Source organism: Phaenicophaeus curvirostris, chromosome 1, assembly GCF_032191515.1.
Source record: "Phaenicophaeus curvirostris isolate KB17595 chromosome 1, BPBGC_Pcur_1.0, whole genome shotgun sequence".
Taxonomy (NCBI): domain Eukaryota; kingdom Metazoa; phylum Chordata; class Aves; order Cuculiformes; family Cuculidae; genus Phaenicophaeus; species Phaenicophaeus curvirostris.
Window position 1 is genome coordinate 120,111,805 of NC_091392.1, and position 25,851 is coordinate 120,137,655.

General features: G+C 45.8%; 1 protein-coding gene across 5 annotated transcripts in view; it reads left to right on the top strand.

The window, feature by feature from the left end:
- Nucleotides 1-25,851, top strand: part of BCOR (BCL6 corepressor) — a 59,508-nt gene that overhangs the window by 24,696 nt on the left and 8,961 nt on the right. Inside the window, exons 5-11 of one of the 5 annotated variants that reach the window (XM_069873341.1) lie at nucleotides 594-647; nucleotides 1,083-1,266; nucleotides 11,011-11,292; nucleotides 11,693-12,046; nucleotides 17,465-17,793; nucleotides 18,121-18,390; nucleotides 24,077-24,243. In XM_069873341.1, coding sequence (XP_069729442.1) covers nucleotides 594-647; nucleotides 1,083-1,266; nucleotides 11,011-11,292; nucleotides 11,693-12,046; nucleotides 17,465-17,793; nucleotides 18,121-18,390; nucleotides 24,077-24,243 — 1,640 coding nt within the window. The remainder of the gene's footprint in view (nucleotides 1-593; nucleotides 648-1,082; nucleotides 1,267-11,010; nucleotides 11,293-11,692; nucleotides 12,047-17,464; nucleotides 17,794-18,120; nucleotides 18,391-24,076; nucleotides 24,244-25,851) is intronic. The other 4 variants (XM_069873359.1, XM_069873377.1, XM_069873350.1 and 1 more) reach the window with 4 other exon arrangements.

Consider the following 25,851-nt stretch of genomic DNA (forward strand, 5'->3'; position numbering starts at 1 on the left):
TTAGAAGTTTTTTGTTAGGGCATACTCGCCAGAAATGGTTTTAAATAGCAAAGTAAGTTTGTTAATGAGAGCCAAGCGATGTAAAGAGTAGTATATGTGGCTTTTACGTATGTACGCGCTAGTAAGCTTTAAAGGTCTTCCACTAAGATCTGATACAAATGTTAATGTACATATGAAATGTTTGTGCAGTTGCAGAGGGGAGTCGGACAGGCATGCATGTTACCTTGGTGCCTAGCGATGGCTGTAATTTCTCGGCTGGCGTGTAGTGCCAGCTAGCAGAGCATACCCAGAAGTTGTGATTAGTATGCCAAATGTGCCGTTTGATGGAGAGGAGTCGCAGCCAGGTATTAGCGGGTCTCAGGCAACGTTTGCGCCAAGCAAACATGTAGGAAAGGGTAGGAGCGGTATTGAGGTTGATGCTGAGGGATGACAGACAGATATTGTATAGGAATATCCTTAAGGTATTTTACTTGTAATGAAGGGATGAGTTAAGCCAAATTGTTTTGCATTGTTAAGAAAAGAATTGGTTTATGCTTATAAAAATGGATGAAATTATCTAAATGATCCATTGAGTGCCCATTTTAATTACATAGATGGAAGGATTACAAGAGGACAGTATTTTATGTCTACCTGCTGCTTACTGTGAGGTCAGTTCTTCAAATTTTTATTACTAGACTCTTACATAAACCTTTGAGTTAAATTTCATTTCCAAATACACAAAGGGAAGTTTGTGGGCCATGGTCGTATTTATTCATTGTATGGTTTTGTGTTGTTTTGTTTTGTTTTTTTCCCCTTTTGTTTTTGTCTCTTTACCTCCAAAATGGAATGTTTTTTCTTTTATATACAGTAAACATTTATATATATATATATCTCCTTTTTATATATATATTTATATATGAAAGAATTGTGTGGCTATTTGCATATAGATGCTAGAACACTGTTTTACAAGTCCTACCGTAGCTATCTGTCTCAAACCTTGGGTTTGAGCCAGTTTTTCTTTGGAAATGCTTTCATATAAGGTAAGGTAAATGAAGTAGCTTTTATCGCAAGACTTTTTTTTTTCATATCAATTCTCTTTCTAGCGTGCAATGATGCGCTTCTCAGAGTTGGAGATGAAAGAGAGAGAAGGCCAAACAGCTACCAAAGACTCAGAGGTCTGCAGATTCAGCCAGGCAGACTGGGAAAACTTGAAAGGAAACAGTGAAAAGAAGCCAAAGTCTGTCGCTCTGGAAGATGCCATTGCTGACCAAAATGACAATGACAGATGTAAGCAAATTTAGATGGCTTTATGAAGCGCGTACGTGTCTATATGCCACAGCAGCTTGCTGCAAAAGTGTGTGGGCAGCGTAATCTTCGTGTTCTCATGGTGTTGCTGGTTAAAGTCACTGACCTCAGCCTAAGCAGGTACAGAGCTGCTAGGGCTAGTGCTCTCCATGCTTGTTTTGGGGTCATCACGTTCGTTACTGGTTATAGTTGTACCTGCTCTCACTAGATAGTTAACTGCCACCAAAGTTACTGTCTTAAAGAGATAATCTATTTAATTGATGAAGTGCCACATCAGCCACTGAAAGGAAAGGTCTAAGGTTATGTTTTAAATGCAGAAAGGAGGTGGGGGAAAGGTGAGGCAACAGGGAGTTTAGCTTCCTGAAGGTGCCATAGCACTGGGAAATGACAATATTGCAGCTTCCAGGCAAAGCAAGGATGGAAGACAGAAGAGTGATGGGGGGCGGGAAAGGACGTGATCTAGCAGGCTGGTTTATCCATAAAAGCTGGCTGTAAACCTCCAAACGATGGGAAGCGAATTCGTCTGGGTGACTTCTTGCTGCAGTGGCTGGGAGGTGCGTGGGGCTGGCTGCCACAGGTCCTTGCGGGTGGGCAGGGGGCTGTGAAATTCCCTATGGGACTGGCTGCTCTCTCTAGGCTGTGGCAAGGTGTTAGAGGACTGTGGAAAATGCATGCTAGCAATGTTGTCCTAAAAGTAGGATAATCATAAAATAAATAAATAAACGGTCCTAGGGGATTTTTTTTTTTACTGCATGCAAGAAAAATCACTTTTTTTTTGAACTCTTTGTAAGCATGTGGCTTCCATTGATGTCCCTTTTTGTTTTGTTTTTTTTTACCTATGTAATTAAGGAATGGATCAGTTCTTCCTGCTGCTACTTTGTTTTTAACAATACAGGGAAAAAAAATATCTGCGCAGAAAGTATTGCAAAACAAGAGGAAACACACTGCAGACTGTGGGGTGTGTGTGTATGCACAGCGTAACTTGGTGGTTAAATGTGCTCTTCCATAGGTGGAGATTCATGAGTAGGGCAAGTAGAAAATTTCATTCAGGCAATTTAATAACTTTGAATTATTGTTCTGGTCTTTGGTTAATGCTTTTGGCAGAAAGCATGCTGGTCAATCGTACTTGCTTGGTTACTCACGTAAATCAAGTTACTGTGGTATCCCTGTCACTGAAATAACAACCTCAACAAAAATCACCCTGGCAAAATAGTGAGGGAAAGTTTTAATTGTGGAAGTGGAGAAGGTACCAAGGTGGGGAGAAGGAAGCTGAGCCCCTGGAAGCTGTGCAAACTTTCCCTTCTCCAGGCTATATTGAGGCAGCTTTGGGGAGAAAGGCACTGCTGCTTTTGCAGTTCCCATGCTAAAGCCAAGAGCTCAGCAGGCTGCCGCCCCGGCTCTGCCCCGTGCACACCTTTTTGTTCCTCAAAGGGCTCAGGGTGCCCTGGTGATGGCCTCCCTTAAATCCACCCTGTATGTGCTGTAAAGCATGAAGAACAGCAGCTGTGGGGTGCTGCCAGCTTGATCTGGCAGCAGGGCAAGATGGGCTGGCCAGGCAGGGGCGGGGGGAGGAAGGGAACAGTGGTCTGTGGGGTCAGGGACGAGCAGAGAGCAGACGGAGTAAGGGAGCTTGGGGCTGCAGAGCATGCTGCTCTGGGGTGGAGAGTGGGTACTGTGAAGAAGAATAGTGTTAGAACATTGTTGTTTGCTGAAAAACACCTTTTCTCATCTTTGAAAGAGGCTGATAATACGGTGCGTCCTTACATTCATTGTTTGGTGAGGTCTCTGGCACTTGAATCTGCTGGCTGAAACGTGTTTGAGGCTATTAAATAACTGTTGGAAGAAGGGAAATTATGTTCAGTCTTATGTTAGTTCGTTCCTCTCCTCTTCTAATTAGCTCTGACTTAACAGGCTATTTCAGAGTTTGGCTCACTGTCTATAAAAGCGCAGATCTGTTCTGCTGAGGGAGCTCCTCTTCTGTATGCCAGCCTATACAGAAGCAAATACTTACCGGTACAGATTCAGGTCTCAGTAAAAGTTTTTTATTGTGGTGGTTCACCTCCTGCCCCTCGAGATAGCAGCTGATAAATCAGGAAGCCAAGTTTCACGCTTCTTAAATGCCTCTAGTGTAGTGACTTGGTCTCTGGTGGGGCTTGAGCTGCCAGCAGTCTTGATGCATCTCTCGCCAAGCAACCAGCAAAGGGGCGATGTGCTGTGCCTGTTCTTCCCCTTCATTCATCACCAGTGAGAGCCAGGGCTACTTATCTCTTGCTACTCCTTTCCTTTCAATTTCTCACTACACTGTTGGTGTGTTCGGCTTTAAAGCTCTCGAATGGGAAACAGGTGATGGTTTTGCAACCTTTCCATTTTTCTGCCTCCTCTTGCTGCTGAAGAGACATTTCACCTTGTTTTACATAGAGTTTGTCCCACGCTGGCTAAAAACAAAGCAGTGTGCATTTATGTGTGTGAGTAGGGAATCTAGGAGCAAAACCGGTGAGCTGTTAGGCACGACCCCCGCCTCGAGCGCTTCACCTGCCTGATGTTGGCAGGGAAGAGGAAAACCACAACCGAAACTGTGATTGTGGCCCGGAGCTGGCATGCAGGGCTCCTCTGCTGCTGCCTCGGTGCGGCTGCAGCCGTGCCTGCTGCTGAGCCCAGGAGCTGATCAGGCCAATGCAGCTGCGTGCCCCCTCTGCTCCTCTAAATCTACTTGTGTGACAATTGGGAACAACAAAAGGCTAAATAACCCAGGCAGGTGATGCTTACAGAAGCATCTGATGGGATGGAAACTTCTTTTTGCCCTGGGACTTGCTCATTTTCATAGTTTTGTAGCGTGTGTACAGACTTCTTTTTTAAGCAAACAACGGCACCATATCTGATTCCTTGAACTTTTCCTCTGACTTGGTGGTGCACGACTTTCCCATACCAAGAGCCTTCTTTAAGCTTCATCATACCTTCTGGAGAAAGGTAGAAAAGGTGGTGTTGGTTTGTTGTTCTTTTTTTTTTTTAAGGCCTGATTTAAAGGTGGTGGCTGTGTTAGCTAATTAATGAGTAATTAAAGCTAAGGAGTAAAGTAGGAGTGCTTCAATTCTCTCCCATCTTGTTTAGGTTTTGCCGGGCATTCTGAGAGCAGCCGTGAAGCTGCTTTGTTGCCAAGGTGACTTGTAAATGTTGCTGAGGCAATGCTGCTCCAGTGCATTTCCATAGCACAAACATGATATATTATGGGATGCATATGTCATGAGTCATAGGATTGTTCAGAGATCAAGTGATTTAAGCTATTGGCACGGACACACGCATCAATACGGGCATGTGATGATCGCATGTTGGTTCATAACAAAGCTCTTCTAGCAGTATTGAAAAAACATACCCAAGTGTGAAAGATTGAATAAATTCTATAAGCTGTGAATTTCTTCATCAAGGAGCATAGTTAGCTGTTTATCTGATTTTATAGATACAAAGCTGTTTAAGCTTAAGCTGGGAAAAATAAAACCCGATAGGTTAAAAACCTGATTTTGAGGCGTGAGGTCATGGGGAAGAAGTTGTAGCAGTTTCTCCATGTGAAAGTAAGTGGTGTAATGTGACAAAGCTTTCAGAGTTGGTCTTTGGTGTAAGAGCGAGGTGCCGGTGATCCTTTGCATGGTAATCCCCTGCTTTGCTTTTCTCTCTAGGCTATGTGTATACCCGAACAAATGAAAGATGGAGACAGTAAACATGTCCTTTGCCCTGGTCAGTAATTACCTTCTTGCAATGGGACATAGTGCAATAAAAAGATAAAAAACCCCAAGAGTCTGTGCAGGGAGAGTGAAGGTTTCTTGTTTATGTAGTGTGATGGGCTTCAGTAGAAGGAAACAAACGTGGAAAGCTCAGAAGCTAAAGGTACTTTAAGGGAAAAAAGAAATCAACTGGGTTCCCTCTGCTTCTTGGGATACTCAGACCTGGATGCTGAAGGTGACTTACAGAATTCCTTACTGTTGTTGTGATCTCATGCTGAATACTGGGTTTTAGCATTTGGATAGTCATTACCCTGCTCGGATGAATAAAGAGTGTCTTGCATAAGTGAGCGCAATGAGATGTTGCTCCAGGGAAGAGGAAAGGCTGTTTTTAGCTGCCGTGTTATTTGAACAAAAGAATTGCAACTTAAACACTAAGATATGTTTCCTTCTTTGCGTTGCTTGTGAGGGCCTGGTCTCAAGCAGCTGACAGCAACAGGAAGATGGAAAAATGAAGGAAAGTTTTTTTTTGGATAGCTTGTTTGTGCATGTGTGTAGCTGTTTCTTGTGAGTTTGCAACCTGTGTGCTAAGGAGATGCAGCTTCAGGCAGAAACCATATGGGAAGAAGCATCTTCTCAATTCTTCCTTGTTTCTAGTTGTGTGGAACAGTGAGAAATGGTTTGAGTTGTTGGTGCTGGTTCTCACAGCTGGTGTGAGACTGGCGAATGCTGGAAGCTCGAGGAAGGAACATGTTTAAGAGTTTAATCTCCTTACTCATAGAGGTGTGTTGCTATGAGAACTCAGCATTTATCCTGTGTTTCTGGCTACCTCGTCACTGTTTGAATAATGATAATATGAAAACTCCAACTATTTTGTTCTTGTTTTCTTCCTCAGGCAGAGAAAAGGATGTTGTAGATCTATGGCAAGAGGGAACAAAAGCAAATAAATTCTTCTTGTCCTTGTTGGGCATGGAAGACATGCTTACGTTGCTGTGCCTCGTGTTGACATTTATATCTTAATTTGGGGAGACATTGTGTCTGATCTGGGCTGTTTGCAAAACAGTTCGAGGACAGAGTGGAATCCAGTGGTAAAATATTAATAGAGCCTGCGCTCTGTGAGGCGGTTGCTGCCGTGCCAAGGGGAAAAACCTCTGGGCGTGCGATGAGTCCGTAGAAGCTGCATAGAGAGCCTGATAGCCTGTGGGTTATACTGTGTCCCCAACAGTGACTGACCTTTTTTCTTTTGCGCTGAAAATCCGGCTGTAGAGGAGGCGGGGCAGTGTCGGCAGTGGAGCAGATAGGCAAGGACACGTCCTGCGCAGCTCCCCGGCTTCCCCATCACTGTCCTCTTATGGTGATGCAGGATGATTACGCAACTGGGATTAATGTGCGGAGATGTTGCTCCTCTAATGATCTTAACTGCATCTAGCGGGACGGATTTCAGAGGCGTGTATGTGGCGGGCAACCCTCGCAAGGGATTTCTGGCTTGGTGGCCGAGGAGGTGGTGATCTGTCTCCCTTGGATGTGACTGGAGAGTGGAGGCAAAGGTGTTGCAGAGCTGCTGGCAGCGAGGGCTTTTTGGATGAACTTCAATAGATGTGTGCTGTTCTTCTTGGCACGTGGAGCCCTGGAGAAATGCCGCAACGCCGACTGTGACGGGCGGTTAGCGAGGTTACAGCAAATGTCTTTCCTCTCCTTGTTTTGTTTTGTTGTTTTGTCTTTTTTAAGCACGGGTGGTCTGAGTGAGCAGAGCTCAGCATCGCCGTGCTGAGTTCTCTTGCAGATATAGGAGGAATTAATCTGCAGTGGGTTGCTTTCGGTGGTGGCAGGCTGGAATTAGCTTGCTGTTTCCTGCAAGACCCAAAGATTAAGACCATCACCCCCCCTGCCTACAGCCTGCTACTTCCTTTGACCCTGCCAAAGCTTCTCCGGGAATTGGTCAGGATGTGCCTGCCTTTTCTCAGGCCAGACAGTGTTAGGAGCAGGAAAGCTGTCCTGATCTAACAACTCTCAGTGTGAACTGTGGCGTGTAGTTCCTGGGATGGCAATAGATGTGAAGGCTGTAAACAGCGGGAGCGTGGCGGAGTGTGCCCTTACCTGATCTCTTTGGGGAAACTGAGTATGTAAGTACAATGTTTCCTTATGTAAGGAGGAAAAATAGCAGGCTGCATTAAACATGTAAAATTAAACGAAACAGAAGCATTTCTAAAGCAATACTTAAAATGTGTCTGGTCAAGCATCTTTTGTACCGTGCGAAACAGGAGTACTGGGGCTGTTGGTGTGGGTGTAGACTACAGCTGTTGGGCAGCATCTTTATCCCAGATGTGCAAGCCTGGGATGATGCCAGATCTGTTCTGATTTGGGGGGACGCTGGTGATTTAGAGACACAGTTGTAGTAACCTGAGATATATGTTTTCTGGAACATGTTAACGTTGCTGGCTGAAAGAAGTGTGACAAACTGCATTTTAAAGTCTTGAAGGGAGCAGGTGTTGGCCAGACGGCCTTGCAGAGAGGAGCATCGCCAAATAGAAGAATGGCCTGAGTGTCTCGCTTACCTGGAAAAAGTCAGCTTTTGTTTTGATTTTTTGTGACAAAATATCTTTAAATCATAGAATCATGGACTGTCAGCTTGGAAGGGACCTCAAAGGTTGCCTGGTCCGTCTTCTCTTGGCAAAAGTGTGGTCTAGACAAGACGGCCCAGCACCTTGTCTAGCTGAATCTTAAAGGTGTCCGATGTTGGGGAGTCTACCCTGCAAGAGATTATTCCAATGGCTGATTGTTCTCATTGTGAAAAATTTTCTTCTTGTGCCCAGCTGGATTCTCCCCAGGAGTAATTTGTACCCATTACCCTTCCTTTTTAACATGTGATTCCTTATAAAAAGTGAATCTCCTTCTTTTTTTACAGCCACCCTTTAAGTACTGGAACATAGTGAGAAGGTCTCCCCTAAGCCTTCTTTTCTCAAGGGTGAACAAACCCAGTTCTCTCAGCCCTTCCTCATATGACAGGCTTCCTTTTATCTTTACTGAACTTCATAAGGTTCTTGTCGTTCTTCCACCCTAACTATTCAGGTCTTCCTGCAGGGTGGCTCTCCCTTCTGAAGTGTCCACTCAGTTTGGTATAATTGGCAAACTTCATCAGGGTACACTTAGTCTCATCTTACAGATCACTTATGAAGATTAATTAAACAAAGTTGGGCCAAATATCGATCCCACTTGTGACAGGTGACCAGTTTGAAAAGGAGCTATTTACCACCACCCTCTAGGTGTGGCTGATCAGCCAGTTCCCCACCCATGGCACAGACCACTTCTCTGGATCATAACTTATGAGTTTCTCTAGGAGGAGGCTGTGGGAAACTGTATCAAAAGCCTTGGAGAAATCCAGGTAGATAATGCCCAGCGCTTGCTGCACATCAACTGAGCCAGTAATTTTGTCATAGAAAGCGATCATGTTTGTCAGGCATAGTTTACCCCGGTGAATCCATACTGGCTTTTCCCAATCATGTGCTTCATTTGACTTGTGATGGTCCCCAGGAGGATTTGTGCCATAGGTTTCCAGGGACTGAAGTAAGACTGATGGGTTTGTAATTTCCAGGTTCCTCTTTTAAGACCTTTGTATAGATGGAGGTGACATTAGCCTTCTCCAGCCTTTCATGATCTCCACAACTTCTTAAAGAGCATCAGCCAGCTCTCTTAACACCCTTGGGTGGATATTGTCAGGGTCCATCGATTTGTATGGTCAAGCTCCTGTAATGGTTTGTGTAGCAACTCTTCCTTCACTGACGGCAGGCCTGTGTTTGCATCAACCTGAGTTTTTGTTCCCAAGGCCTAGGGCCAAACAGCGCACTGGTGAAGAAAGTCTTGAGAGCTTCTGCCTTTCAATGTTGTTGGTGAACCAATTCACCTCTCCTGTTTGGCAGCAGGCCAATGTTTTCCTTCTATTTCTGCTTGTATTTTCCCTACCTAAAGAACTCCTGTAGTTTTTGACATCTCTGGACAATTTCAATTCGAGCTGAGCTTTTGCTTTTCTAACACTGGCGATGTCCTTGTAGTTCTCGATGAGTATTCATCCATTCCTCCATCTCTTTTGGTTCTCTTCTGGTTTTGAGCACACTCAGAAACTCATATTTAAGCTATGGGGGTCTCTTGCTCCTCCTGCTTCGCTTACCTTTAAAGGGGATGAACCGTTATTGTGCTTCCAAGAGAGTGTTCTTGAAAAACATCGAGCACTTGCTAGCTCCATTATCCTCCACGGAACCTTCCCATGGAATCCCTCCCAATTAAGCTCTGAGAAAGCTGAAGTTTGCTCTTCTAAAATGTGCTGTTTTATAAAGCTGCCCTGCAGGCAGCTTCCCAAACAGCATACAAATGATGCTGGTGACTCTTCTGGTGCTCGCAAAGATCTCTAGAACCTTTGGTGATACATGGAGCCATTTCCAAGTTCAGAGGGAGAAAAAAAATCTCATCAGACAGGGTCTGTCGTCGTCCCCCTTCCATTGCGGACAACAGGAGTCAAAACCATAATGTGTTGGCAGAGGTCGGAGAAGGTGTTCTTAAAATAAGACGGGATAGAGAAGGCTTCATCCAGGGGCTGCCAGTGCCTGGGTGCTGGTGTGGTGAGTCTCAGAGGGAGCAGGTGGGAAGAGGAGGCTGCAGGGGACCAACATCTGCCCTGGCGAGGTGGAAGAGCAGAAGTTGAAGGTCAGGCTGTATCGGGGAGGAGGCTGAGTAACGATGGGAAGGAGCAGTGGGAGGGAAGGGAAACAGCTCTCTGGAGTCCAGGTAGGAAATAAGCAGATGCATTTGCAGTAAGGGAAGTGGGAGAAGGAGGAAAGGACAAGGAGGACGAAGAGGAAAAGGGACTGAGCTATGGGGAAGTAGGACAGAGCATACAGACAGTTTGCCAAACAGTGGCAGACGTGCGAAAACAGTATTGTGGTCAGCCAGGAGAGCCATAAAATGCATGGGAAAACCAACTGGTTTGTGGGAATTGTAAATGGAAGGCTGATTAACAGTGTTGCAGTTTGTACTGCGTGTCTGCCTAATCATCCCTCAACTAGTTTGGTTTAAACCCAAGAAAAAGTACCTATTCAATATGATGATTAAGTGCCATTTTAAGTCAAGCATCCCATTTAAAATTGCTTAAGCAGTCTCTAAATTTGGAAGGAACTGTTTTGGAGAGGTGAAGCTGAAGTTAGGGCAAGTATGGCAATATGCTTTTAGGTTAGTTTGTCAAACTAGTTTTGAGTAAGCTTTTAAAATGTCACCTGGTCACTGCTGCTGGAAATACTGAAAAAAGTGAGGTCTTTTTTAAAAGGAGGTGACAAAGATCGGGAGATGTATAGTGGCTGGGTGGTTGCTTGAAGTGAGGAAGCCTTTTTATGACATTGGATTCAAGTAGTGCTTTTTGCAAAATATGACAGCTATTCTTAGTGGTATTCCCGTGTATGTGTGTGTGTGCTCTGTGTCCCATTTGTACCTCTAGAAGAAGGGATGAATGCTTTTAAGTCAGACTCTGCAATTTGATGTGAGAAGTTGGGGAAGGATTATGAATTAATGAGACTAAGACTTTATTATCATCAGAAGATATTTTTGAAAAGAAAGTCATTGCAGAGTGAAGTTTGGATTATTATGTACCCACAGTTTTGGGGAGCAAGGTCACTTTCTGAAAAGGGTCTATGCTTTCTATATCTAAAGGTATTTCTTCATTTATAAAAGCATATTGTGATGTTTCTATGGCTACAAGTATTGTGAATGTTGCACGTCTTAAATCGATGTGGAAACAACACAATGTATTGTGCTTTTGGGCGATTTGTACTTAGCTGTTGAGAAACCTGCTGCTTTAGGCTGACCAGAGAAGATATATTCTGAAGTAAGATTTTGTATTTATTTGCATGCCTCCTAAACCATAAGCCATGGTGGAGATGACATTGAAGAGATCAGAGAGCGTGGCTTTCTCACAATGAATTGTTTTGTATTTATTGGGCCTTGTGGTGTTTGTTTTCTTTGTTTTTAGGTAACTTTACTAGTACAGAAAACAACCAAGGTCACTTTCTTGAAACTCCGGAGGAAAAAGAGCTCTCAAATGAGAAATGTTATTTAGAGAGACATTCTATATATGAAAAAGCGGAAGACCAGCCAACAGAAGATATTGGCCAACATCCATGTCCCCGTCTGGACAGGAAGCGTAAACACTCTGGTGAGAGAGTGCAAAATGATGGCAGCCAAAATGAAAACTTTGTGGATGAACTGCAGGATGAGCTTATATCAAAAGCAAAAAAGAAGAAGAACTCCAAAGGTAAGACAGCATTTTGCTTTGGTCTCTCTCAAGGAATGTCTTGTGAAAGGAACGTCCCTTTGGCTTAATGTGTTTCCATTTTTGAACTTGATAGTTACTAATGTGAGCACTGTCATTTCACTTAATATTATATATATGTATATATATGTATGTATATATATGTGTGTATATATATATATGTATATATAAAAATCTTGGCATATAAGGGTAAAACACTAGTCATTGGACACTGTAGCCACAGCAGTGCAAGTTACTGTAGTGCATGTAACCCTTAATGAGCGAACATTTAAAATGCATAGTGTGGTGGTAAAGCTGAGACTATATGCCCCGAAAGTGAAATGTAGCTTTTGTTTTAAGTTGAGGGGGCTTTTTGATTAATTTTTAGTTATTTTTCCATTAGATGACTGGCCTGAGAGGGAAATGACAAACAATTCCTCTAACCACTTAGAAGAGCCCAGTTGTAATGAGGTGACCAACCTGAAGGTGTGCATTGAATTAACAGGGCTCCATCCCAAAAAGCAGCGTCACCTGCAGCATCTTAGGGAACTATGGGAGCAGCAGGTGTCACCAGAGAGATCCCCGTCCGGCAAGTTGGGCCGGCAAAGCAGGAAAGATTTAGCTGAGGCTGTTCAGCCAGAGGCCACTGCAAAGGTCAAAGACTTCACAGAAGAAAGGCACACCAAGAAAAGGTCAGAGGCCAAAAGCAATAGAAGTTGGTCTGAAGAGTCCCTCAAAACAAGTGACAATGAACAAGGTATGCAGAGACTACTAGGGAAACCAGCCGGCTTTAGCATTTACAGTGACGCATGCTGCCACCGATGTTAAGGAATTGTTGAGAGCATTTTTTTTTAAATTATATATTTCTGTAGATGTCCATTTATTTAAGGACTGACACCTCCTCTTTAAGAATTGCACTGTAGCTGATATTCGGCAGACAAGAAAATGTGTTTGTGTATGTGTGTGTGTAACTATGTGTTTGTGTGTGCGTGTGTGTGTGCGCGCGCATGTTTTGGCTTTAAATACTCTTTCATAAGAAAGACGAAGATAAAGTTTATGTTTCAAGAGGAGAGGTGGGTGGGACATACAATGTGGACATGCTTCTGGGAGAGGGAGGGAGCAAACAGGCTGCTAGTTGGCGTCAGAGTGTTTAACCACACATAGGATCTGAGGAGCTGTGACCCTCTCAAACAGCATCAGCACAGCTAGCAGCTCTTGATCTCGGGAACTCAACGCCTCCAGCACCCTGAGCCCTGCTGGGTTTCCTTGCCTTTCCCAGGGCATATGCTCAAGAACAAAATTCATCCTCCTCCCAAAGAGGAAGCTTTGCTGATTCGTCCCGGGCATGTCCTGTAAACCTTGTGGCCCCAATCCCCAGCCCCTTGGCAGAGATCTTATCAGCAGCTCTGTCCTAAGAGGTCGCTTCCTCAAAGTGTATCAGCTTTCCTTGACTTGTGTCAGGCTACTTCTTTCCCCCTCCTTTTTCCCATCCTCTCCCCCTTTTCCGTCCATTCCCTCTCCTGGGGAAGAGCCTGTGGAGGGAATCTGCCAAATTTTCCTCCAGATGAACAGGTTACTCTTCTCACTGTCCTCAGCTCCTCCAGGCACATTGTCTGTGCCGCTTTTCCCCTTCCCTGTGAGTTTCCTGCTGTAGCATCATTGGAGGACTGGCAAGGAATAGCAGCATGCAGCTCATGTGTCCAGTCTGCCTCGTGTCCCCTGCACCTCCTCACGAATCCCGTTCTCCTCTGGGAACAGCAGGGATCCATTGTCTCCTCTTTCAGCTTTTCAAGTAAAAAGTTGCAAATACTTTTCTTCCTTCCTCTCCTGCTCATACCCCTCCAAGTCCTATCCCTGCTTTTAAGGGAAGGCTCTTTCTGGGAGAGGGAGCTCCAAGTTGGATGTTTGGGCTCGCTCCTCCCTCACAGACCTGGGAGCTTCATCAAACTGGTAGACATTCACTCTCCGGTTGGCCTAACCTGTAGTTTAGCTGAGATCCCCTCAAAAGAGAGAAGCATGAGGAGAGTGGGTCCTCTTGTCCTATGCCATGGAAAGGGCTGAGTCCAGGTTATTCTGTGCCCGTGAGTTTTCCTGGTTAGCATTCTCTGAAATGGTCACAGGCTGAAGTGTCAACTTCCCTTCTGCGAAAAGCCCATTTTTCCCCTCAGTAGGATTTTCTGAGGGCAGAAAACCCCAAACTTTGATGCTTATTGTTGGGGAAGGTTCTCCAAAAGGATTTGTGGAGCAGGAGATCAAAACTTAGTTTAAAAGGGGCTTTGACTCTTAACTCCCTTGCTTTATGTGCTGCCTTGACGAGCATGGTATCTGCTCAAACATCCCTGCCCATCACCTGCTTCCCTTTGTACTTCCAGAAAGAGATACCTTGTAGAGATTAAACGAGGGTCACTAACAAGAAGCCGCATTGTGTAAGGATGCTCTAGCTTTCCCTTGCAATGCCTCCTGTGGCAGTGACAGTCTTCTCTAACGCCTGACCTTGGGAAAGAAGAGGTGGCTCTGGATGTACACGCTGTTCCCAAAAGCATTCAGATTCAGTTGCCCCATGGCTATGAAAAACCTCTTGGTTTCGGAAGCCGTTATAAAGCCATAAACCTGATTAAATTTTGCCTTACCTCATTCGTTGTGCAGAGGCACTGGAGATCGTTCAGATCACTTTACTGATGCTCCTCCAGCTCCACTGAAGTGTAAACATTTGAATCCCCTTTTTCTCAGTTTGCTAGGGCAAGGACATCTTTCCCTGTGTGTGATGGTAGCATGGAGATTCAGACTTCCAGCCTGTCTTTCTTGCCCAGGACTAGTCCTCAGATTTTTTCTTAAAAACAAGCAGATATTCGGAGTATTAAAAATATTCCCTGTTGCTTGCAGCTTCTTTTTGCTCTAGGGCTGGGAACAGCTGTTCCTGGTGCCCAAGCAGTGCCTACGAACATGGCAATTTCTGCTGCTGGGAGGCTAGTTGTATCCCAAGAAGTGGGCTGTAACAGGGCATAGTGTTCTGCCCCGTGCTCCCATGAAGCTTCGGTCTAACAGCAGGATGATTTGCTGCCTGTGCCTGCAAATCTCTGGGAAGACTGAGGATGCTGACTTCTGGGTTGTTTCTCTGTTTTTTTTTAACCCAGGATTTTAGTATGGGAGGAGTCATGCATCACACGGCGAGCCACCACCGAGCTGTCACCCCTCTGTCCCCTGGTCAGTGCCTGCTGACTAGGTAACCAAGTGGTGGCTGCTGGAAATGTTCCCCTGGTGACTCTTCTGGCTGTCGCCTCTTTGCAGCCTCACTTATGGTTCCGAATCATGAGAGCTGGGATGTGGCTTTCCCAAAACAATTCCAGGTCCCTGCCTCATCCTGCTTTGGAGGTGACATTACCCATGCTGGCTTTCCGGGGCGCAGCTGGTCTGTGAGCATGGGGATGCCTGCAACCTCAGGGTATCGTGCTGCTCGCCTGGACCCATGGCGGAGGTGGGAGCCACGATCTCTGCTGGGGTCCCAGCTGAGCAATAACCTCCCGGCGTTGCCGGCAGTGTGGTAGCCAGCCCTTCCCACAGTCCTCCAGGGAGCCACAGCTGCTCACCCAGTGTGTGAGGTGAAAACCCAGGCAGCGCAGAAACAAAAGCCCCAAGGAGACGAGCTGGGAGGATCTCACCTACCGGGAAAGGATCAGCCTGCCCCTTGGAGCTGCCTCGGGTGGCGAGCAGCACGGCGGCTGCTGGCTTGGCAGGCAGGAGGAGGCAGCTGCCGGGGTGGGAGCTGAACAAGCACAAGCATTCAGGTGACGCGGCAGCAGCTGCATTTCCGTGTGGACCTCTTTGCAGCCCGCGGGAAGGGAGGCAAGTCCTGCTCTGAGTCAGACTTGCCACAACCCACATCAGTTGGAGGCCTGGGGTTTTTTTGGGTTTTTGGTTTAGGTTTTTTTTTTTTTCATGGATATTTGGGGATATTCCTGCCCACTCTTGTTTTCTTTTTCCCCCTCACATATGTAGTGGTCAGAAAGATGGGATGGGATTCTAGGATTAATTGCTTGCCTTTTTTCTGCCTATTTATCTTGCATTTCCCAAGCTAGCGCTTGGCTTTTTCTGGACAGCGCTGGCCTCTTGCAAAAGTATTGATCTCGAAGGTCCTGAGCAGGGCTTTGCTACTCTCCGTCTCTTGGCTGCAGTGCCTGTTTAGCCTGGTGCCTGCTGTCACCACTGTGCAGGGTCAGAGTAGAGCACAGAGTTTATGTGGAGCTTGCAGGCTGGAGTACACATCTTTTGTGGTGATTAAACTTCTGCTTTTATTTGCCTTGGCATCCCTGCATGGGGAGGTCTGCAATTCTTTGAGATAGGCTTCTCTTCTTGTGTTTTTTTCCTCCATCTTTCAGGTATTTCTGTCTTACTTGAGACCTGTGGGTATTTTTCTTTCTATTTTTGTTATGCTACATGCAGCAGTTTCTTACTTTTCTTCACACTCACCAGACCTCATCACTGCTGCTTTCCATCTTTGCAATTTTTTTGGTAGCTGATTAAGGAGATAACGGTGATAATTCTGTCTTGAAATTGGGCTTTTCACTTGCTACTCCTATTAGGTTAGTTGGGAACAGGAGAATTAAACACTCCTCACTTCATGCTGTCTGCAGAGTTGGAAAGAGAACCTTGCATCTGTAGGCTCAGCTTCCAACGAGGTGGCTTCCTTCAGGATTGCAAAGCCAAAAAACCAGTGGATTTTTTGCTGAACAATCTGCATATCTCGTGTCCCGTAAATTCCCTGACATCTGCTTTGCAAGGCGTGGTATGCATCTTTTTCTAGAAAGTGGCTTGAAAGAACTGAGGGATTTCTGTTTTCATCTTTAATCTAGAAAGCCTTCTGCAAGTTGCTTTCACAGATCTATTTAAAGGAAGACAAAAGTGTGAAGCTGCCCACCAAGAGGATTCTAGATTTTATTTTCTTTTTTACCAGCTAGCTCTGGATCTAGTCTCTTTAAATAAAGATATCTCTTCTCTGAGCAGCTGCCTTATTTGCTCCTGACATCTCTTCTGTTCCAAAAGTAGCATCACTTCAGAGACTTCTCAGAGCAAAGGGGCAACTTTCAAGTGCTCAGGGTTTTTTCCGCACCTTCCCTTAGTGGTGTGGTATTGTTGGGCTGAAGTGTCCCCTCCTTTCCAGCAACCTCTAATTCGCTTTTCTGCAGAGGAGTTGGTTCTGAGGTCACCTCAGTTCTATTCTCAAGGGAAATTCAGACTATAAAAAGTCAACTTTCCAGTCCTTTTTTCGTTGTAAACCTGCCTGCACTCTGGAAAAAAAAAGAAGCAACCATGCTTTTTGCATGTGACCCAGATTGTAGGATCCAGTGTTTTACAGCTAACCCATGGAGAAAACCCAGCCTTGCTAGTGTCCTGTCTTGAGCAGGGGAGCACTGGCATTGGTTCTGCAATATCCCAGGACTTTCTGGTCTCACAGAAAGACTCACTTCTGGTCAGAGTCTTCAGGAAAACACAGCTGATTGCTCCTTTGCCAAATCCGTGCACTTTTTAATAGAGGCTTTGCACAGGGTTTCTGTAGGGATGGCTTCTTGAGTAGCCTTTCCTCTCTTGGTTCGCTTTTCAAGAAAAAACACTGCCGAAGAGATGTTCCCCATCTTATTGCCATCTTAGTTTTAAGCTCAACGTTTCCCCTGTGCTATCCAATTAAGACTTCACCCGTGCTCCTGCCTCTCCCCCTCTTTCCCTGCCATCTGCATATCTGCCCTGCAACCACACCTAGCCAAAAGTGGACATGCCCAGCTGGGCCCAGGCTGCCGGAGGAGTTGGTTCCCCTTCAGATAAAGCAGTTCCAGGTAAGGAGGCGAGTTTTTCCCCATGATGCGGTGGCAGCTTTCCACTCTGCCTGTGGCAGCGCCGAGATGGCATGGCATGGCACGGCACCACGTGGCCTTTGCGGTGCCCTAGTGCCCGGCATGGGGCACGTCATTTAGCGATTTTTATCAGAGGGTGCTAACTGTTAACGTAACTTTAACTGGTAGGATGCTATTTACCATTTGAATGTGGGACGCTTAAAATATTAATGATTTGAAAATGTAATTGGTAGATCTCTTAGGCAGCCGAGGAGCTTGTGTTAAGTGCTAGCGATGTGTTTTCCTTTTAACACACCATGCGACGTGTAATGCCTTTCCTTCCCATTTAGGCTTGCCTGTATTCCCAGTGTCTCCGCACATGAAGAGCCTTTCATCCACCAATGCAAACAGCAAAAGGCAGGCTCAGCCAAGCTGTACTCCAGCCTCGAGGTTGGCTGCCAAACAGCAGAAAATTAAAGAAAGCCGGAAGACAGATGGGCTGTACACAGACGAAGAGGAGGATTTCCAACATGCATCTCTGCTGCAGAAATACAGCGAGTGTGAGAAGCCATCAGGGAAACGTCAATGTAAAACAAAACATTTGGCACTGCAGGAGAGGAGAAGGAGGTCATCTCTGACAGGGGATGACACCACAGATATCGAAAATGCTGAAGATAAGGTATCTTTATTTAGACTTAATTGTCCACCAGCAGCTCAGAAGGCAGAGCCAGCCTGCTTAGAACTAATGCGCTGTCATGCATGCAGGGTAGTGGGGATTGCATTCAAATTCATCTGTGGATCCTTTGTGCAGTTTGTATTTGCTTTTCTTAACCCAAATTAAAGGCACTATTGCAGGGCTGAGGCATCTTGCATTTAAAAACTATAGTGGATCTTTCCTAAAAAATTATAGATGAGTAGAAAAGTGTAACGCTTTGTTGGCAAAATATAATCCCATCACTGTATTGAAAAACAAGGATAAACCCCCCCATAATAATGGTTTTGACAGGTCACAGTAACGAGGAAAGTCAGGAAGAGACAAGAACCTACTTCAGACTGTGACTCCTCACCAGCCAAGTCGTACGAGCAGAAGCTCTATGATCGCCTGCAGCAGACTCCCGCGTTACTACCCGTCTCACAGCCCTCACAAATGCCGATCACAACCCCCACTCCGGAGACCACCCCGAGCCGGCCCATGCCGCCTGAAGCACGGAGGCTTATTGTCAATAAGAACGCGGGGGAAACACTGCTGCAGAGGGCGGCGCGCCTGGGGTACGAGGTAAGGTTCCTTCACCACCCGATGGGGTGATGTTTTTTTCTGTTTCAGAAGTTAAAACCCGCTTCCCAGATTTATAGATGCAAATTTGCAAAGCAGCAGCTTTGAGTTTGGTCATTGAAATTTGCAGCTCTCCCCCACCCCCAACTACGTTCCCTTCCCCACTGTGCTGGGTCCAGGGGCAGGTCACTGTGGGAACGCGTCCCCACTGCTGGCGAGGGCGCAGGGTAAGCAGCAATCCTGCGTGAAGGAGCAAAGGGTAAAGTTTTATTGGTAACCCTTGCTTCCGTTTAAATATAAGCCATCTGCAAACAGAATGAATGTCTTTTTTTTTTTTAATGTAGTCTTTATGGTGATCCTTAATGAGCTGTACAATTTTAGCTTTTGTTGTTTGTGAAGAGTGTGTAGTTTAGGAGAAGGGTTCTATTTTTTGTTCTTCTCTCCAAGGAGTATCTGGTATGTGACACAGGATGTAACACTTGGAGCGTCCTCTTGCATGATCAGATGCATCACAGGAGTACTCTGCATGCTTTATGCTCGGAGTCTGGAGCTGCTCAGCGTAGCTGGAACAATGTTGTCTAATGAAACGGCCCCCCTGTTGCTACAAAAATCAGAAACCGATGAATCCCCTAGCTCTGCTGTTTTGAAGTATGCTTTTATTGGGGAAATATGGGTATGTAGGTATGAGCGTTGCTGTTGCTGAACTTCAGATCTTGCAAAGAGGTATTTCATTGCAGAGAGATTGCTGCCTGCAGGGTTTGTCTTGATGGAGAGAGGAAAGCCTGGACCTTGGAGCCAGGCTTGAGCCCTGAACTGGAAGGTGGCATCAGCCTGGACCCAGGTGGGACCTTCCCAGCCTCAGGAGTTTGTAGAAACCTCAAAATGCCTGTCATTTAACTGGAGAGCTTTGTGTGCAGATAGGCCTTCTCCAGCTCTGGAAGGCAGGGTTTCTTGGAAAGGTTTTGTTTACCCTAGACAAAGGCTTCTTCTAACCAGGGCACTTCAGCTCTAGCTAGAAGGAGGAGGAGGAGTGGTTGTTACAACGTTGCTATGGTAATCTCCATAGTATAAATGTTTTAATTTCCTATGGACCCAAAATTTTCTATGGATCCAAAATCAAAATGTGTTGTAGCATGTGCTCTGAGCTATTGGAGTGTTACTTCCTTCCTGTGCAGTGTCTGTTGGGGTGAGTACTGCTTGCGTCTAGCAGGCTGCTGTGGGATGCTTGTGCACTTTGCTTTCTGTGCCCAGCGTGCTCCACTGAGCACAGTTCAATGGGAGCAGCTCCAAAACTTGGTGATGGACTGAGATCTTGCTCTAGCAGGAGCCAAGAGCTCTCTGTTTACTTTCCTGATAGCGGGAGCTCTCTGCAGCATTGGCTGTTAGAGGGCTGGTTGCAGAAAGCCTGGGATACCCAGGCTTGCTAAGGTAGGGGACTTGGGGTAACCTTAATGTGCTCACCATGCCTTTCCATCGTCAACTTATCGGGGATTTTGATTTTCTGACCTGAATTCACCCAAAAGTTAAAGGGAACACCATGTTTTTTTTATAGGCTTAAGTGTTCTGATTGTTTGACTTGGTGGTTTGGCTAATGCTGAGAGCCCAGGACAGGATCGTATTGTTGGCAGAGTGTGAGGCAGAAGAGCTGAGTGGGGTAGGGGGGAGAGCCCAGTCTGGGTGCCCAAGCTGCTGCTGGGATCTGGCGTCGTCGTGTCTTTCAAAGACCAGAGTGGTGGATGTCTGTGCTACCGTGTGGGGGCTTCGTTTGGCCGGTGGTGAGCTGTGGTAGTTTGTTCAGCCGAAGCTCTGTAGTTGTTTTTCTTGCTAGTGACCAGGCTGCTGCAGATATTAGAAAGCTGAATTTCCTCTATAGAAAAAACAGAGTGCTCAAGAAGTTACAAAAATCTCTATCTAAAAAAAAAACAACAATAAACAAAAAATGCTCAGTGGGTCAAGCTAATTTTCTGGTTTGTGACCTGTGGCAGCTGGACGCATCTGTTTTCTGCCATCCCCATTAGCAAGGCAGCAACCTTTGGTGGCTGCAGCAGAACGGCTGGGGGCTGATGCTCAAGTGGGAGCATTTAATCCTCACAGGCATGTGGGGGCTTCTCATGTTTGCTGTGGTGGCAGCAGGAAGCCTTGCGTCCCCTCACAAACCTGGTGGCAGAGGAGGTGAATGAGCCTGTGCTGCTGGGGTTATGGCTTGCTGAGGGATAGCAAGTGCTCTTGTGGGACTTGGGGCTGTAAGTAAGTGGCACCACAAGACACCACTGAGAGGTGTTGTATCAGGACAGGGCACCACCAACAGCTCTGCTCTGAGACCAAGTGAGGTCGTGCCTACCCTTGGCCACCTTGCCTGCTTTTGCAGCGGGGATTCCCTACGGGTATGCAGAGATCTCACCCCAAACCTAGAAACAGCGCTGGCACCTTTTGCATGCAGAGATGTTGGTGAGTTTTATATATCACTCCTGGAACCACGAAGAACCCAAATGCTGCTAATGCAGGCGGCTCTGCCTCACTCTGAATTGCACAGTGTGGACGTGCCCTAGATAGAACTGCGAGAAAGAGGACAGAAGCAGTTATGATTTTGTGTGTAAAACCTGATGGGAGAGTGGAATGTCGAAGGACAAATGCAGCTTGCGCCTGGTCAGATAAATTGCATGGCTGCAGCCAACAAAGCTACTAAAGACTGGCAAATGGTCTTTGGCTCTGGAAATTGAAACGGTCTGAGCAAAACCCAGCCAAAGCTGGTGGGAAGCTTTGCCTTTTCTTTCCTAGGCTTCCGCACCAGGCATTGCTTCATCAGGAGGTTAGCAACCCATCCTAGTGTATGCTCTCTCAAATTCATTCTGTTTTCCCCGCTTGAAATAAATGACTTCAGATAATAGTAGTCTTAAAACTGTAATTTACTTTTTGCGAAGAGGGAATTATAGCGAGTGTGACGTCTTCCTGGGAGAAAAATTATACAAGGCTTGTGTAATGAATTTGATGGGAGAGGAAACACTGGCTGTCTTTGTGCCGCTTGTTGCTTTTTGGTGTGTGTCTGGACTTGGGATATTCTCTGGTGGATACGGGATTAAATCCTGCCTGGGAAACCAGTGAAATTAGAGGAATGAATGGTGTGTGGTAGGGGTGGCAGAAAGATGATTTCCAGGGGGTTTAAACACTCATGAAGACGGGGATTATCCAGGCTATTTACCCTGGGGATGCCTCACATGAGGGTCTGGCCTTGGGTCCCAGGTGGCACTGCAGTAGCTCCTGAGCATCATCCTGCCCTTGCACAGCTCCCCTGGGGCTCCTGCACCCTGCCTGGGAACAGAACATCACTTCTGGGGTTCAGTATGGTGATGCGGAGAAGTGTTTCAGCTCAGGTTATAACGCCTTGCCCAAGGGCAACCTTTAGGGGTTGGATGGTGGGAAGTAGTGCTTGTTAGCAGTGTGTGTGCCCAGGGCGTGGGGGATGTGCAGGGGAACGCTGACCCCTTTCCTTGGAAAAAGGAGCAGGAGCTGCCGCTGCTGAGCGCAGGTGAGAGAGAATAAAGAAAAGGGCATCTCTTTGTAGATGAGGATGGAAGATGTGTATTTGCATGCACCCTATAACGTTGCTGTTTGCACTTAGGCTTGCCAACTGCAGGCAGCAGAAGCAGCGGTGGCACAGACCTTGGCTGTTGACATGCTAGCTTGACTCTTTGGATTAACTGCGAGTGATTTTCAGATTGCTGGTTTAAATAGAGCACCTGAACAGACATTAAATTGCCCCATGGTGCTTTCACAGCCTTTCTCTAGCGTTAGCAAGAGATACTTATGAAACCAAAGTGTGTTTGTGGCACCGCATGTTCCTGTATTCGGCGGTGGTGGCTAATTTTTTTGTAAATTGAATAAATCATGTTAAAAAAAGTTAATGAGGCATTTAATTAATTAACAATGTAGAGTTTTATGGTCTTTATGGTTACATTTTGTGGTTAATGACATTCTTCTTATAGCCTCTTAACACAGAATTGCCCAACAAAATTAGCCTTTTCGTCCAGTAGTAGGTATTTTGCCCTAAGAAGAGCCTTCCCTTTTTACAAAAATAGATGAAAGGTCTTTTATTTTGAGTTGCAGAATCTATTTTAAATGGTAACTGCATGCTAAAAGTGGAGCCAAATACAGCAGCCGCTTCTGCTACCTATATCCATCTGCTAATTTGCTTGGCAGGGTGGTCTGTTTTTGAAGGAAAATTCGTACCTCTGGGGTATAATTTTGCACAGGCCTTTCTTACAGTTTTGAGCGAGTGCAGGGTAAAGAACATCCATTCTGGACTGATTTTTGGCCTTTGGGCTGATTAGCTGGAACATTAGGAGCCCCTGTTTGGTGAGAGACAGAAACGTGTGGATCCCAGGTTAAACCAGCGGGTGCATCAGGGATAGGTGATGGACTGCTCTGTCCCGGCGCAGGTTGGGGGGATGCTCTGATGCCTGGGGTGGGCAGCTTATTAGCTCCCCACTTTAGCTTGGTGAGTGAGGGCCTGCTAAAAGAGCAGCTTCATGCTGTATCCTGGATACCAGCTCTCGGGTCAGGTATACCCAGAGCACAGATTATTATGGGCTTTCCGGTAGATTTTGAAAAGGAAAGAATAAATGCATCTCGCGCGGCGGTTTTTTTTATTCTCTTGTTTTGGCAAAGCAAACACTTGCCTTCTCCACACTGTATTCTGCTTTGAGAGGATGTCGCTCAGCCTTCAACAGAAGCAAATGCAAAATTAATGGCTTGCCACTAATCTGGGAACGTGAGAGCTATTTCATACGTGCAGCATCACTTAGAAATGTGGTCTGTTCCTTTTTTTCCTTTTGCATCTGAGACAAATTGAGAAGGACTCTTACCATCCTAAATTTTTGGTTGAGTGATGGAGCAGTCATTGTATCAAGGCCGCATGATAGCGTAGAGCTGAGTCTGGCCTAGGCTTTCGACCGTGGTATTTGACTGCAAGATGAATTGTGTTAAATTCACATGGCTTCCCACAGCGCTGGGCTCATTATTGGAACCTGGCGCCTGGCTTTAGTTCTGCATGCGGAAAACCAGGGTGGGTGAAAATGGGATTTCCCTGATCTTGATAGAGTTGGGCTTTTTTTTTTGTTTGCTGGTAGCAAAACGTCCTTTATGTGTCTTAAATGTGTTTTGTTTTGGGTCATGTGCTTTTTCTTTTTAAAATCAAACTGACGTCGGCTCTGCTGCTGTTGTGCTTGCAGAATTTTCTGCTTAAAAATGCAGATGTAAGAGTAAAAACCTTCCTGCTAGCTTTACGCATGGAAGTTTTGAGAAGTGGAAAGCTGTGAGTTTTGTCTGTGAAATTTGCTCATTCCCTCTCTGAGACAATTCCCGATGTGGGCTGCGGGAAGGTCACCGCAGGGCATGGAGCTCCGGGTGCTGCTTTGTGTTAGCCATGCCTGCTTTGCGTGAACCACTCTGCTTTTGGGAAGTTATGCTCTCTGCTGTGTCTCCTGAACAAACATGACTTTTCAGCGGCGTCCCCTTTTCTTTTCCTTTTAACTGACTTGTCTCAAAGCAGGTAACTTAGGGCATATCATAGGGATTGTGTGATTTTGCCTTCCCCCTCACCCCCCTCCCTGGTTTTCTTTCAAGAAGAGAAATCTGTGTATCTCTGCAGCAAGAAATAACTCGATGTATCTGTTTCTCCTTCTGTTTCCAGGAAGTGGTTCTGTATTGTTTGGAAAGCAAGGTGTGTGATGTGAATCATCGTGACAACGCGGGTTACTGTGCCCTGCACGAGGCCTGTGCCAGAGGCTGGCTGAGCATCGTGCGGCATCTCCTCGAGTACGGGGCTGACGTCAACTGCAGCGCTCAGGATGGAACCAGGTTAGCAACACCCCAGCCTGGCATTGGGTGGTCACCACCCCAGGGCAGTGGTTTCTTTGGCCGGTTTTTTTTTTGGAGGATGGGAAGAAAGTGCCCTATTCCTTTTTTATTCATTCCTCTCCTTTATCCTTCCCTTGTCCTCTTTTGCCGCCCCGCATGAAACCCCCAAAGCAGACAGTGCTGCTAAGATCCTCCTGCATGCTGTTCTCCTTATTGCTGGTCCTTGGGCAGCAGCGTGCAGGACTCTGTGACCTCCTCCACTCTCTGGTTAATAGAGCAGTGGGGGCATACTTTTGTTGTGGCTCGAGTTCAGTGTGATTTTTTTTTTCTTCTGGGAATTTTAATAAGTTCTGCTTTATTTTTTTTTAAAAGAGTTTGCGGAATTCCCAGCTGCAGGGCAGGAAGGAATGATACTTGAGCTGCAACTCTGCTCCTATGTGCTCCAGGTCCTTTGAGTTGTGCCAAAAGAGTGAGCTTTGCCTTGTTAGCAGGGCTCCTTTGAAAGCACTTCAGGCTTTTATGGCAAATGGGTGTGCGAGTCCTCGATATGCTATAAAAAAATTGTTTTGCGGAACTGTTAAACTTATCTGCTGATTTGATGTTTCGGATTTCTTTTTTAATCCCGAATTAGGCTTTTTTACTTTCCTTCACAAAATAGTAGAGGCTCCTAGTTCCACAGAATAAATAGTGAGCTGCTTTTTTGTTTTTCTTTTTTTTTCCTTCCCCTTTATGGAGCTAGAAATGCTGCTCCACTCTTTTTTTAAGCTTCTTGTGCATCTCCTAAAAGTAGCTCTTTGACCACCTCTGCGGGGCTGACCTGGGGATAACTTTTCCTCAGCATATGCAGAACATTGTCCACTCTATACATTTTGGGGACGGGTCGCTTTGAATGCTGCAAAGCTCCTGCAGCTTCTTATCTTAAAAGGGTCTATCGCATTCGCTATCACCATCAGAATAGCCAGGGAAGTAAAATAAGCATAACTAAGAGCCTGCCTCTTTTGTTTTCAAGCCCTTTATTTATTAACTTGGGAAGGGAGGAGTCAAGAAAACAAAAGTCTCAAGAGGACCAGTTAGAATGGTCCATTATAGGTTCGTGATGGTCAGTCGTTACCGGCCCATCACGGCCCAAAGAAAACGTTTACGGAGGAACATTAAAACTCTGGCTGGACTGTCGGATTCCTTCTCCGTCTCCCACTTACTTGTAAGAAGTCTCAGCTCTCTTGGCTGACAAACAGCTCTGCGTTTTCTGCTGGCTCCAGCTTTAAAAAATGTGACCTCCGGAGTGGCAGCGAGTAGCCTTAAAAAGAATCTTATTATTTTTTGTCTCACTTGCCAGAATGACCTGTATGGAAAATTAACCCCAGGAAGTTTCTGACCGGTCTTAATCACTGTGGGTTCGGGTACATCTTTGATTTCAATTCGCCAATGGTGTTGATTTTCAAGAAAGAAACTTGGCTTGTGTACCCTGAAAAGTTGTTTTGGGGAAAATGCATTTTAGAAATGAACATGATTAGTATCTGATCGGAGATGATAATGTCAGAACTCAGCTTGCAGCCCCCTTTCTTTTCTGGTGGCAGACTGTTTTTCCTGAAAAGGTGCTCCACAGAC